Source organism: Pogona vitticeps, chromosome 2 (genome assembly GCF_051106095.1).
Source record: "Pogona vitticeps strain Pit_001003342236 chromosome 2, PviZW2.1, whole genome shotgun sequence".
NCBI classification, from domain to species: Eukaryota; Metazoa; Chordata; class Lepidosauria; order Squamata; family Agamidae; genus Pogona; species Pogona vitticeps.
The window spans coordinates 183434429-183448629 of record NC_135784.1 but is presented as its reverse complement, the minus strand read 5'-3'; the positions used below and the strand labels follow the sequence as shown (position 1 = coordinate 183448629).

Sequence of the window (14201 nt, the reverse complement as noted above, 5' to 3'; positions counted from 1 at the left end):
ATTCACATTTCCCTCACTGTGTAGTAACACCTTAGTAAGAATGTGGTTGATGCCAGGTCACACGTACTACTCCTGACAAATGCACCTGACATTATAAAACGTCTTTAGGACTCCTTTGAAGTCCCTGTGAGGCACAGCCTTGAGCAGGTGCCTCCCAAGGGGCTTTGAACTGCAGTGCAGACAAAATGTAAAGACAACTCCGCTTCTCATTTCCTTTCAACGTTTCAGCTTTCTGAGGGAACCGACAGATACATCTCCAAGTTTGAAGTTGACCAAGTTATGAGTGAAAGAGGGAAACTCATCATTTACTTGGACAAGGTAAGAGGGTTTTGGAGGGATCCCTTGTGCTTGCTCACACAGTAGCGTCTGTTCTGGGTCCTTCAGGTATTTTTTGTACTGAGAGTTTGAAGAGACCAACCCAACTTTTGCAGCCATAGATGGGGAAGGCTTTGCTGCTGGGTGTATTGGGATGCACTGGGACATCTTAATCTCGGCTGTCTGCACACATCCAGAATTGCTCCCTGATATCACATTCACAGCACAGATTGCCTTCCCTTTTTGTCTATTTTTTAAAGTCTTTCCCCACCTTAATTCACTCTCTCCTCCCTTCTTTTAACTTCCCATGTTGTGTGGAGGGGTGCATATTGATCAGCAGAAAAACACCCACGTGAAAACATAATCAAAAATACACATCCCCAAAGTAAACAAGTCAGCACATTACTACGATCTACATGATCATTCTCCCATGAGCAGATCCTGCACTAGAGCACAGCAGAGCAAATCACGAAGGAAAAAAAAAAAACACCGCTGCCTCCTTGTGGTCAAGTAAATCCTCCCAGAAAGCTCTGACTCTTTTGACGCTAGTTTCAGCCCCCTGTTGTGTGAACTCCAGGAGGCACTACCAGTATCATGGATGCAAGGAAGGTTGAGCAGTATGAACAGGAAGTAGTTGGCCTGGTTTCAGAGTCAGGGAGTCCCTAGTGTGCATTTGAAGCAAGTGTATCTATGAACTGAAGAAGGTGCAACAAATGTTTATTTGTTAAGAAAGCATTTTCTTTTCTTGAGTCACCCAAAGACATATTTTATCTATGTCTCTAACTGCTTTAAGCCTTTTATAATTGAGAGCATGATGTTTCACTGTTTTTTTCTTTGTAAAATTGGATTAAAGCCTGGGATTAGAGACACTTTGCTCAGTCCGTGTTTGAGATTCTGATCTCCATAACAATTACACACTGGTTTTCCCATTATAGAACAGCCCAGAAGGGAGAAGCCATGGCTGTTGGAACGTTCCTTTCCTTTGAACTCTTAGAATTTAACAGTGAGCGGCTACGCTGGAGATTACAAGCACCTTCCTCATGCCCTTTTCCTCTTTCATATAGTTTCTCTTCACCTTTATCTACTTGCATTCAGCTCGGTGTGCGATGGTCAGCAGGTTGGTGAAAGTGAAGCCAGGTCTCTGCATCATGCCCTCCCAGTTCAGGAGGGGAAATGACTGGTGTTGCCATTCAGGGATTGCTTTAGAACAATATATATTATCCTCTGCTTTAGTGGTGAGGCCTGCTTGGCGTTGTAGTGTTTTCCAAGCATGTGACACAACACAGGACTGGAATGTGCCTCTGTAAGTGTGAGGTAAGCCTTGACTGGCAGACGATTGTTGCCATACTTACACCATCCCTGCTATGCCCTTAAACTCCATGAATGTTGAACAGCTTCTCCTGAGAGAATGTCATTGCGTTTCTGAAACAATAAAAACAAGACAGAGCTCTTGTGGCATCCTTGAGAACTCACAAATGCATTTCAGACTGAGCTTTTGTTGATTTCAGTCAACTTCTGTGTCTGAGGAAGTGGATTGTGGCTCATGAAAGATCACAATGAGATACATTTCCTAGTCTCAGAGGTATCACAGAAGCTTTTATTTTGTTCTGATTGCAGCTTTAGAAGCTTGACTGAGCTGCTCTGTCCTGCCAAGCCTGGACATCCACCCCAAACTGAACAATGGAAAGGATTTCCTTGAGATTGCTCAGAGGAAGGAAAGACTCTCTCCACTGGAGGTCTGGTGGTCAAAGACTTATCTTCTCGTTTCTCTGATCTTCACAGGTCTCTCACAGTAAGGATGAATGCCTAGTATTTAAAGCTTTCAAGTATTTTGAAGTTGGTCTCGTACAGCCAGGATCAGTCAAGATGTACAACTATTATAATCTAGGTAAAGACTCTACAATGCTGTAGAATTCTCTACAATGCTGCTCCAATACTCAAAGACCAGTTAGGATGTTTCAGAAATTTACTGAGTCCCCAGACCTCCTGTTGTGAGTACAGAGCTGAGGAGGGAATGCCCTGAAAACATGAATGGGATAAGGGACCAACTCTGCCCCAGTTTCCAAACAGCTGTCAGGTTCTAGGATGCTTCACCCTAACTCTCCCAGGTGTAATTTTTCACCAAAAGGCAGGGAAATAGACCAGGAGGACCTGATCCCTGGGTTCCCTGACTCTCTAGCATAGGGTTTCTGTGCCCAGCAGGCAGGAATGCAGTTTAAATGTGGGTTGTTGTCCTGCTTTGTCTTTCCAGCAGCATGGAAAGTTAAATATCTATCTATCTGTCTGTCTGTCTGTCTGTCTGTCAGTCCGTCAGTCTGTCCGTTTGTTTGAGATGGATAGATGGGACCAATTTGTTTATATGTCAGTTTGTGCTTCAAATTAACATTTTTCAGCCCTTACATCATTGCTTGGTGAATGAGTGAATCCCATGGAACAGAGAAAGTAGCTATCCCTAAGGCAGCTAGCTATGGGGTACCACTCTCTCCTTGTTTGTCTGGTTAAAGTCCCTTGTTCAGGTAGCTGGCTGCCCTTTGGTTACACAAAGCCAGCTTGATGTCTTTCTAATATACTCCCTGGGAGAAACAGTCCATCTGCCTTACTTTGTCCCCTTTCAAGGGTTTTCCTTTTGAGATTTCCTACCAACGTACAAAACCGGCAACCTGTGCAGCCTTGTCAATGTGAGATAGCAATGAATCTTTTCTTTTCTCTTTTCAGATGAGCAGTGCACCAGATTCTACCATCCATCCAAAGGAAGTCCCTTGTTCAATAAGATATGCCACGGTGATGTTTGCCGCTGTGCAGAAGGTATGCAGTCATCTGAGATGTTACCAGTATCAGTCTTCTACAGTCTGGCCCTAACCAGATATTTGGACTAAAGTTAAAATCATCCTTGAGCATTGAGGCTGGGGGCAGGGGGGATGGACCCTGTAGTTGAAAGCCTTTGGAGGGACCCAGGTAGAAGAAGGCTGATCCGTGGTCTGGAATATGGAATAAGCACAGTGTTCCTATTACTTGGGTCAGGTAAAGGCTCAGCAAACTTACTACTACAGAATTTGATCTTTGTTGGAGCTCCATTGTTTGTCTCTCATATTATTTCATAAAAGTAGCAGTTGCTCCATTCCAGAGAGCCATGAAATCGTTCTAGTAAGATCGCGCTACATTTTACAATCAGAAAAAGAGTGTATAAGAGTATTTCTCTTTCCATCCAGTAATGTGAGAACAAGATTAATGCAGTGGCAGAATGGCCAGAACTCCTAGTTCTTTCCCATATGTGCAAGTAAAACTGTGATCTCAGCCCATGTCTGCAATCTGGGTCAAGTGTGTCTGAAGAGCTATGTAACTCATGGCCACTATCTGTTGGGTAGCTCCACTGGTGCAACAAGAGTGATACCGTTGGCACTGGCAGATGGTCACTAATTAAAGAGTTCCTACTTTCATGTCAGAGTAGACACAAATTTCATGAACACAATCTGAAATTGAAAGAGGGATGTTTTAAGCAATCTGTTACTGGACGAACTACACAGCAGGATTTTGGCCAATAAATATTTTCAGTTGGTACGATTTATTTATTTATTTATTTATTTATTTATTTATTTATTTATTTATTTATTTATTTATTTATTTATTTATTTATTTATTTATTTAACTTATATGCCACCCACACTACCCAAAGGTCTCTGGGCAACTTACAACAATTAAAATACAGATAAAAAAGAAATTAAAATGTTTAGGCATCCTTCAGTCTCGAAAGACTATGGTGTCGTGCTCTGTATGGAGGACTTGGAACAGCGTCTAGTGTGGCTGAAGAGGCCAATTCGAGAGTGGCAATCTCTTCCACACTGAAGACAAATCCAATCTGTCCTCTGTCCAGCTCCCTAGTTTTGCTGCTTTTGTGACTTCCTCTTTGCCTCGGCCTGCTGGACAAGGGTCTCTTCAAATTGGGAGAGGCTGTGAAGCTCTGCCTGCCTCCAGGCTGAATGGTCAGATGTCAGGGTTTCCCATCTGTTGAGGTCTATTCCTAAGGCCTTCAGATCCCGCTTGCAGATATCCTTGTATCGCAGCTGTGGTCTCCCTCTGGGGCGATTTCCCTGCACTAATTCTCCATACAGGAGATCCTTTGGAATCCGACCATCAGCCATTCTCACGACGTGCCCAAGCCAACGTAGACGTCGCTGTTTCAGTAATGTATACATGCTGAATATTCCAGCTCGTTCTAGGACTACTCTGTTTGGAACTTTGTCCTGCCAGGTGATGCTGAAAATCCATCGGAGGCAACGCATATGGAAGGTGTTCAGCTTCCTCTCCTGACGTGCACAAAGGGTCCAGGACTCACTGCAGTACAGGAGTGTACTCAGGACAGAGGCTCTATAGACCTGGATCTTGGTGTATGTCGTCAGCTTCTCATTGAGCCATACTCTCTTTGTGAGTCTAGAGAACATGGTAGCTGCTTTGCCAATGCGTTTATCCAGCTCGACATCAAGGGAGAGGGTGTCAGAGATGGTTGAGCCAAGGTACACAAAGTCATGAACAACCTCCAATTCTTGTGTGGAGATGGTAATAGAAGGAGGTGAGTCCACGCCTTGGCCCATGACTTGTGTTTTCTTCAGGCTGATTATTAGTCCAAAGTCCTGACAGGACTTACTGAAACGATTCATGAGTTGTTGGAGATCTTCAGCAGAGTGAGCAACAATGGCTGCATCATCTGCAAAGAGGAAGTCCGCATGCATTTCAGTTGGACTTTGGTCTTTGCTTTCAATCTGGAGAGATTAAAGAGCTTTCCGTCTGATCTAGTCCGGAGATAGACAACTTCTGTTGCAGTTCCAAAGGCATGCCTCAGCATGACAGCAAAAAAGACCCCAAAAAGGGTTGGTGCGAGGACACAGCCCTGTTTCACTCCACTTCGGATGTCAAAGGGATCTGATGTTGAGCCGTCAAAAACTATAGTTCCTTTCATTCCCTCATGGAAGGATCTGATGATGTTAAGGAGACGAGGTGGGCATCCAATCTTGGGAAGTATTTTAAAAAGGCCATCCCTGCTAACCAAGTCAAATGCTTTTGCAAGGTCTATGAAGGCCACTAAGAGTGGCTGTTGTTGTTCCCTGCATTTCTCCTGCAACTGTCGGAGGGAGAATACCATGTCAGTGGTGGATCTATTAGCTCAAAATCCACACTGTGATTCTGGATAGACTCTGTCTGCAAGCATCTGGAGCCTCTTCAGCACCACACGGGCAAGCAGCTTCCCTACAACGCTAAGAAGAGAGATGCCACGGTAGTTATTGCAGTCGCCCCTGTCTCCTTTGTTCTTGTACAATGTCACGATGTTTGCATCCTTCATGTCCTGTGGTACTCCACCTTCCCTCCAGCAGATGCAAAAGATTTCATACAGTTCGATGGTGATGATCTCCTTACCACATTTCAGCACTTCAACAGGGATGTTGTCCCTTCCAGGTGCCTTGCTGGAGGCGACGGAATCCAAGGCCGCAGTTATTTCTGCTAGGGTTGGTTCGCTGTCCAGCTCTTCCAAGACAGGCAGACACTCAATGTTATTTAATGCTTCTTCGCTTACTACATTCTCTCTGGAATATAGCTCAGAGTAGTCAGGAAAGCCAGGGGTCATTGTCCGTACATTCCAGGTGCCCAGCTTTAGGGCAGAAGTTTTCTTACGATTGTTGCATGGTGCACGGTTATCGATCTGCTTGTCGGGTTTGACCCTAAACCCCACGCACCCCGTGAGGTTAACAGACCGTGGCGAGGTAGCACCTTACTGGCTGGGGGCTGCCCAGCTTAAGGCGGGCGGTATCTACCTATTGAGGTGCAATGACCTCTCCCACCGTCAGAAGTAGCCCCTGGCGTCATGCTCTATGCCAATTGAGCAACGACTTATAACCGGTAACTGCTACTTCCCGTGTTGTTTCGACGCTGTACGCGAAGCTGGAGTGTCCTCTCCAGAGCACGAAGCCTGGGTAAGATAATATGGAGGATAGGCTGTTACCCAGTCAGCAAATCCCCCCTCTCCACATCGCTGAAATAGTCCAGTGGAGAGGCAAGAGCCAATACAACTGGTTCCAACGATGTCGCAGGAGTTGGCAGAAGAGCACGAATTACCTCCTTACACTCCCCCTAAGAGACAAGGTCCGCAGCTTGGGGTGCTCCTGGACCCCAGTCTAACTCTGGAAGTCCAAGTGGACTCAATGGCCAGGGGCGCCTTCCTTCAGCTGCGGAAATTGTACCAGCTATGGCCCTACCTGGACTAGCGCAGTCTCATGACAGTTACACACACACTGGTAACATTTCGTATAGATTATTGCAATGTGCTCTACGTGGGGCTGCCTTTGAAGACGGTCCGGTGACTGCAACTGGTCCAGAATCAAGCTGTGTGGCTGGTGAGTGGTGGGGCCACTAGGGGGACACATCAAGCTGATTCTGTTTAAATTACATTGGTTACCAGTTGCTGCCCGGGCCCAATTCAAAGTGCTTGTTTTACATCATGGATGAGGGCAGTCTTATTTTGTACTGACCTGGCGTTCATCAACAGCACCGTGTGGCTCAAGGGTTTGCTGATATGGTCTCCTGATACCATCTGGCTGGGGGTAGGACTAGAAGAGGGGATAGATGTAAGATATCTAACCTCTCTTCTCCTATGTGGGCATGTTCTACCCCCACTGCCATTCCTTCCCCTACCCAGCACCACGTCAATGGCTGCCCCTTCCAGTGCCCTCCCCCCTTCCTGTTCCCTCAGATCCACTGTGGGTCTCTACATACATAACCTGATGGCAATTGGCTTACCTTTTCTTTTCTTTTTCCCCACTTTCATCCTGTATTCTGCCTTGGGAAACCTTTAACCTTAAAAGTAGTCTAAAAATATTTTAAATTTAAAAACCGTATTGGCATTTTAATCCGTCCCTGGATATTTTTAAAAATTTAAACATTCTATAAGGAAAGCTCCAATTGGAAAAGGCTGTACAATTCTGGTACATTGGCATGTTATTAATTTCAATTTAAAAATAGGGTGGGTGAAAATAATAAATTTTAATGGGGAAATAAAATAATATATAATAATAGGCATTTTGTATTTTGCTGCAATAATAAGAACTAGATTGAATTGCTCAGGGCAACAAATTTTGCCAAAACTTTGAGATCCTCAGCATCTGAGCTTTGCTCATCCTGCAGTGGCCAGATGCCGTGACTTTCAGCTGCTGAAAAACTGAGAGGTTGAAAGGCCCTGACATTGACTAAAGTTGTTTTGACTATACCCCACACCAAGAGTGTATAAATATAGGGGGATTGTACAATGTTTTGTAACAGAGAAAGATGCAGCCTTTGCTACTCATTGAAGGGGGGGGGGAATCTCTGCAGGGAGTGGTAAGAACCACATAATAAGATATGACTTATTTAGAAATGCCGTATGCTCTGCTATGCCATGCTTTTATAATATGTGAAAATATCTAACCTAATAGATTTTAAGCAACTTTTTAAAGTGACTTGAATGAGAATTTTATATTTTTTTAACATTAAGAATATATTTTGATCATTGTGTCTTTTGAGTATGAAGTTAAAATTCTAAACTATAGTATAGAAGAACTAACAGGCAGCTGGCGCAAATGATTATTCACCTGGGAAGTACAATGTTTTTTCTGAGATTCTCTCCAAGGTCATTCTCAAGCTGGACCACAGGCTGCTGGTTTGAACCGCCATAGTCCTGAGAGCCCTCCAAACTGGATGATAGAAACCCACCATGTCTTCTTGCACTTTGATCAATGAAGTTGAGTGTACATCAAAACAAACATGGTGTTGCACTCAGGCAGGTTTGTTTCCCCAGAGGGCTTCCAGGGTGCATCTGGAGCCAGAAGCACTCTAGGAAACTCAATATGCTGAGAGCAATGGCAGCCTCATTCAGAAAAGGGTGTGCTGCTGCCTGGAAAGGAGCAAGCCATGAGCTGGGAGAAATGACTGTGAAAGGGGAGAAGAACAACAAGTGAGCCTGTGCTGTGAACATACAGATGAGACTCCTCACCCGACAGCACCGAGCTTTGATTCCTAGGAGGATGGTGGTGCCTTGGCAGTTACAATATACAGTCGTGCCCCGCTTAACAATTACACTGCATTATGACGAATCCACTTCACAACAACGTTTTTGCGATCACTTTTGCAATCGCAAAATGATGGTCTAAATGGGGGAATTTTTCTTAGCAATGATTGGTTCCCTGCTTCGTGAACCGATTTTTGCTTTACGACGATCAAAAACAGCTGATTGTCGGGGTTTCAAAATGGCTGCTGGGTGCTTAAAATGGCTCCCCGCTGTGCTTAGGGACGGATTCCTTGCTATACAGGCACCGAAAATGGCCACCGTATGGAGGATCTTCGCTGGATGGTGAGTTTTTAGCCCATTGGAACACATTGAATGGTTTTCAGTGCGTTTCAATGGGTTTTTTATTTTTGCTTTACGACGTTTTCGTTCTACAGCGATTTCGCTGGAACGAATTAACGTCGTTAAGCAAGGCACCACTGTACAACTATGTAGTGTGGATATACTGTTACAGCTGTGGAAGACCACAATAAGGGAGGTTGGCTTCTGGCACCCCCAGCTGGCTGGCTGTCCTTGGCCCCTGCCTCTCTGGAGGCCCTGTTAGAGCTAGCAACCACTGAGCCTCAGGCACGTGGAGGAGCAGGACAGGGAGGAGAAGGCAGCAGATAAAAACCCACCTGTGAGAGGAGGAAAGGGTGGGCCTGACTGGGTAGCTGTGGGGAATAAAGGAGGCATAGGTGGTGGTAGAGAGAGTGGAAGGCTGTTGGAGGGAAGGAAGGAACACCAGACATAGACAAGTACACCAAAGCCAATAACCCAGAGGCCACAGAGGAGTCTGCAGTTGAAGAGACCTGGGGTAAGGCTCTTTGGGAGCTAGAGCTGGTCCTGAAGTGGTGATAGATAATATCTATTATCAAGGGCTCCTGGGTGGGCATTTTTGTGCAAGTTCAGCTGCCTTAAGGAAGGTGTCGTGACACTGATGTTTTGAACTGATACCTCACAAACCACTCCCGTGCCCCATTGCCCACTAGAGACCCTGGCAAATGGGCCCCACTCCAACTGAGAGAAGGCACTGGAAGTTCAAGAACCAAAAAGAGCATCAGAATTGCCTCCAGCTGGAGTTGGGTGTCTCTCCCCCCCACCAGCTGTGACAATAGGTCTGACAATATAGGCCCACCTTGTGGATGTTGGCTGGCTAGGAGAAGTGTTCAAGCCATGCCAGTAATGAACTTATCTAGCGCTGTGAGCTCAGCTCCTCAACAAATGTAAGGTTGGGAGGAGGCTGTTGTCTCTCCTGTCTTTTCTGCAGCCCCTTCCCTGGATTCAAGAAAAGCCAGTTTGGACAGTTTGACAAGCGTTGAATTCATGGAGACCCTGCTGAAGGAGATTTTGCCTTCAGGTCCTCCACTTGTTGGGAATGGCAGTGATCACAACGAGAAAAAAGCAGAAGGGAATGAGTAGGAAAGAGGAGAAGTACCCTTCCAGGCGGGTCAGAGATTGGAAAGTTTCTGTTTAAAGGAACAGGATATCCCTTGTGAAAATATGCACTCTCAGTATTTTGGTATTATTAAGGAAAGTTCAGGCTGATACGAGAATGACAGGAAGCTTGAAAAAATGCTCAATGACCTCTTTTTGTTTGTTTCTCTTTTTCTCTTTTTTTCCCTTTCTTTTTCCAAAGAAAGCTGCTCCTTGCTCAACAAGGTGAAGGAAGACTTTAATCTACAAATGCGAACTGATTTCGCCTGCAAGCCAGGAGTAGATTATGGTAATTGCTCTCTAAGTTGAAGAATGCTGTAAATAATAATACAATAATGATACATCTTAGACTTGCAGAGCTAGAAGGGACCCTATGGATCACAGAGTCTATCTGCTGTTAAGCAGGCACAGTGGGGAATCAAACTCCCAACCTCTGCCTAAACCACTGAGCTATTCAGCAGTTCAAGTCTCGCCCTTTATTAAACAGGTGAGGTCTCCATGGCAAAAGACATGCAAACATTTTAACTTTTGTCTCTGTTTGTTCTCAAGTGTACAAAACCAAGCTGATTCGAACAAAAGAAGACAATGGTTATTACAACTATTTCATGAAAATTCTGGACGTTATTAAAGCAGGTGAGACTACGGACTTTTGAAGAAAACTGCATCATGGATACCATAGAATAAACACTGCATTAATTAACAATTGATTTGAAACCACACATTAGGTGACTGATTTTCACTTTTATATACTGCAAAAGGAGTGAGAAAACTTTGATCCTCCGGGTGTTTGAGCTACAGCTCTTACAGTGTCTTACCACTGTAAAAATATGCTGTGTTAGTTGGGGTCTCTGGAAGTTAAAATCCAAAACAGCGGGAAAGCCAAGGGAGGGGCCACCCCATTGCATGGATCCCTGGGGAACTAACTACCTTCTTCCCCTTCGCTGCTCTTCCATAGTTCATATGAAATATTACTGTTTGTCATTATTGAAGCCCAATGCATGTCAACTAAGCATGGGTTTGGTGCTTTTCAAAACACCACCAGCAGATATAACCTTAGAGTTTTATCCAGTGTGTCCTTCTGTTGGCAGAAGACTCTTTGATCCAGTGGAAGTTCTAATCCAAATCCAATTCAGCACCACCACGCAACTACATTAGATTGCCTTCCCTCTTGCCCATGCCACAGCAATTGCTCATTGTTGCTGCTGCCTAGCAGGTCTCCCACTTTGCCAAAGTGCCAGCCCCTCTAAGGGACAAGTATGTTTTTTATACAGGACTGAGATGCAACTGCGTGCTGATCACTTGGGGCAGCTGGTTCTTCTTCTAAAATAGATACCAGCTGGGCAGTTACATCAACAAGGAAAAGGCATCAGTGGAGAGGGGAAGAGACAGTGATAGGACAGAGCATGGAGGAGAGTTACGGGGGAAGGAAACCACTTGGTTGCTTCCTTGCACGAGTCTGCGAAAAGTAGAGCCACTCATGCGGCCAGATGAAGTACAAATGTATGGACAGTATAGGACCTACACCTCTGTCAGTCAAACAGGGAGAGAGACAATTTGTACTATTATTCCCTCTCTCCAATGGCTTGCCTTAAATCTGTCCAAGAGGGCTGGGTGTCTGTTTGGAAGATCATGAGTTGGAGGAGGCAGAGAAAGAAGCAATGGGCTTAAATTTCCTTCCACTATTCGAAACTTTATCTACATTAAAGAGTCTCCCATTGGTAGAAAGGTGCTGTGGAACAAAGCCTTCATTTTCAGCATGTAAAAGTAAACCATAAATGAAATATGTTTTGAACAGACTTGATTTAGTCCCAATCAGATATGAAACTCCTTGAATTTGTTATTGTTTTATTAGTGAATGGTATCTCAGGTTCTCTTTTTTAAAAAGAATGGAAGAAAAGAGAGAAAAGCAACTTTGGGGATAGAATGAGGAACTGGAAAAAGTAACTTGGAGGGTAACTACATGATTTTTTAGAATAAATCACTGTTTGGTCCACATCATGGATGGGCTGGTTCACTCCTAAAGTCAGTGATATTTGTCGGATTGAAGCAGGCTGCCCTCAGAATGTTCCTACCTGCACTTTTCTGGTCCCTGTCAGTGGCTGCTGCTTCTTCTTCCTCTTCCTCTTCCTCTTCCTCTTCCTCTTCCTCTTCCTCTTCCTCTTCTGCTGTCTGCTTGCTCTGTTTTGGTTTGTTTCCAGTGCATGTGATCACTGGAAACAAACTAAAGCAAGCCTTCCTCATCGAATTTGCAAATATCATGAAATGGCTTAAGAAGAGAGCTTCTTTAGAATATTGGCAAATTAAACATTTCCTTGGCTCTGTGGAGGCTGGGGAAGGTGTTTGTTTTGTTTTGTTTTACTATATTAGGGCAATGCAGATGCATTGCATCACTTTAAAAAAAGGCCTGGTCAAGAACCTGCCCGATTCAGCTGTAGGTAGGCAATTTACAATGAGTAAAGAGGCATCTTACATGATTAAAAGGCAACATGAAAGCTAAGAACAATGTATGCAATTTTAAAAAATGCCATTCTGAGAAGTGGAAAAAGACAAAAATAACCAGCTGGCTTCTCTTTAAAACTTGAAGAGGAGAGAAGGCTGTGTATTTCCAGCAAATATAACGAGTGTGGACAAACAGTAACTTGATTATTTAAACTAAATAAATCTATAGGGAGTAAAGGAAAAATCACATCTATACAAGTCTCCCCTTCTGTTTTCTTCCCACTGATTTCCCCCCATATTCCCTTTTACCAGCTAGTAAACAGATCAGCCTATTATAATGGTTCCTTTAATCAGCCCATTATATGGCCGAAAGCAAACATTTCATAATGTTTTGTCTGATTCCTTTAGGGACTGACCCAAATCCAGCAGCCAGTCCCCGCATGTTTATCAGTCCTATGAAGTGCAGAGAATCCCTCCACCTGCAGGAGAACAAGGACTATCTGATCTGGGGTCTCAGTGCTGATATGTGGCCAACGAAGGATACGTATGTATTTCATTTCATTGACTTATTGGGTGGATAGATTGCTTTTCCTTGATTGGTTCCCTAGAGTGCCTAACAACGTGTGCCAAAATGGCATGAAAAGTTGCACTCCAGCTCTGAAAACCACAACCATCAGCCAAGGAAACAAGCGACATAAAACTAATGTACTTGCAGGATTCCTGGCTGCCTAGTGAGGTATTCTGCATTAAAGCTCCATTTTAAAACTAGTTCATCCTTCTCAGCCAGGCTCCTTGAAAGCGACCATTCCTCAACTTTAGCCTCCAAATTAAGGACGCCAAAAAAAAAGTGATTTGACTAACAGTTAACGCAATTGTCCCAGTATTTTGAAGGTATACAGTATTTTGGTTTTGTTATGGTTTTGACTCTTTGCCATCTTGTAAATCCATAGTATGTAATAGTTTCTTAATAATTTTTTACTCGGGATTCAGCCCTATTGAACCCAATGGGTCTTACTGATGATTAAACCTGCACAGGATTGCAAAGCATGGCTTTATATTTCAAAGAAGTTTACTTCTACCATGTTTTGGGGAGGACCTCAACCCTGAACCTTTCAAATGAAATAAGCAGTCATTAAAAATGTACATTTTTTCTATAGCTCAAGGAAAATCTCTGTCCAGCCAGCAGATAAAACAGTAGATAAAAAGGCTTTCACTGTGTGGAGAAAGTGAAATAGGACACTTGGGAGCAGGCATGGCCAGAACGAGATGACCAGAGGATTGCTGACATATGAAATCTATGAAACATGGTTATTGTCAATTTGTTCCAGTCCTGCTAGGTGCTTCCACAACATCTGTGTAATCAGTTTGCCCGTACAATAAAGATACAAATCTCCCTCCTCTCTGTTTTCCAGTGTCAACTACTTGATCAGCAAGGATACCTGGATCGAGAGATGGCCAGATGATGATGAATGCCAAGAGGAAGAATTCGAGAACTTGTGTAATGATCTCATCCAGTTTTCCAACATACTGAACATTTTGGGCTGCCAGACCTGATGGTGGAAGCATAATCTGCAATGAGTTACATCATGTGGGTTTTTAATCTATTGTTGGGAAGTTATCTTTTTTCCCCCCTAAAGTTCTAGCTTCCTGTATCTTTTGATCACCTCTTTCATTCTTCAGATTGTTTGGAATAAAGGACTGATTTCTTACTGGGCTCTTGAGTTAATTATTAAGTTTACATTTTAGTAATGTTTTAGTATGGTGTTGGGTGGACTTTTTAAACTGGTTGATTAACTGTTGTATCAACATAGAAGAACTTGAAGCTTCATATAGAACAGGCCCCTGGCCCAAGGATTATGAAATCTAAAATTTGGAAAAAGAGAACACACTTCAGCTAAATTGTAAGTTTTCACCTTGCGAAATCAATTGGGTTTTCCTCTGAGTG

The 14201-nt window shown here is 43.8% G+C and overlaps 1 protein-coding gene across 2 annotated transcripts in view; it reads left to right on the top strand.

The window, feature by feature from the left end:
• The window catches only part of LOC110070232 (A.superbus venom factor 1), a 124942-nt gene extending 110972 nt beyond the window's left edge, over positions 1-13970 (top strand). Inside the window, exons 34-40 of one of the 2 annotated variants that reach the window (XM_072991548.2) lie at positions 229-318; positions 2098-2203; positions 3031-3120; positions 10020-10106; positions 10367-10450; positions 12665-12800; positions 13669-13970. In XM_072991548.2, coding sequence (XP_072847649.2) covers positions 229-318; positions 2098-2203; positions 3031-3120; positions 10020-10106; positions 10367-10450; positions 12665-12800; positions 13669-13810 — 735 coding nt within the window. In that variant the 3' untranslated portion in view covers positions 13811-13970. Of the gene's footprint in view, positions 1-228; positions 319-1932; positions 2204-3030; positions 3121-10019; positions 10107-10366; positions 10451-12664; positions 12801-13668 lie in introns of those variants that run through there. The other variant, XM_072991549.2, reaches the window with a different exon arrangement.
• Positions 13971-14201: the final 231 nt, after the last annotated feature.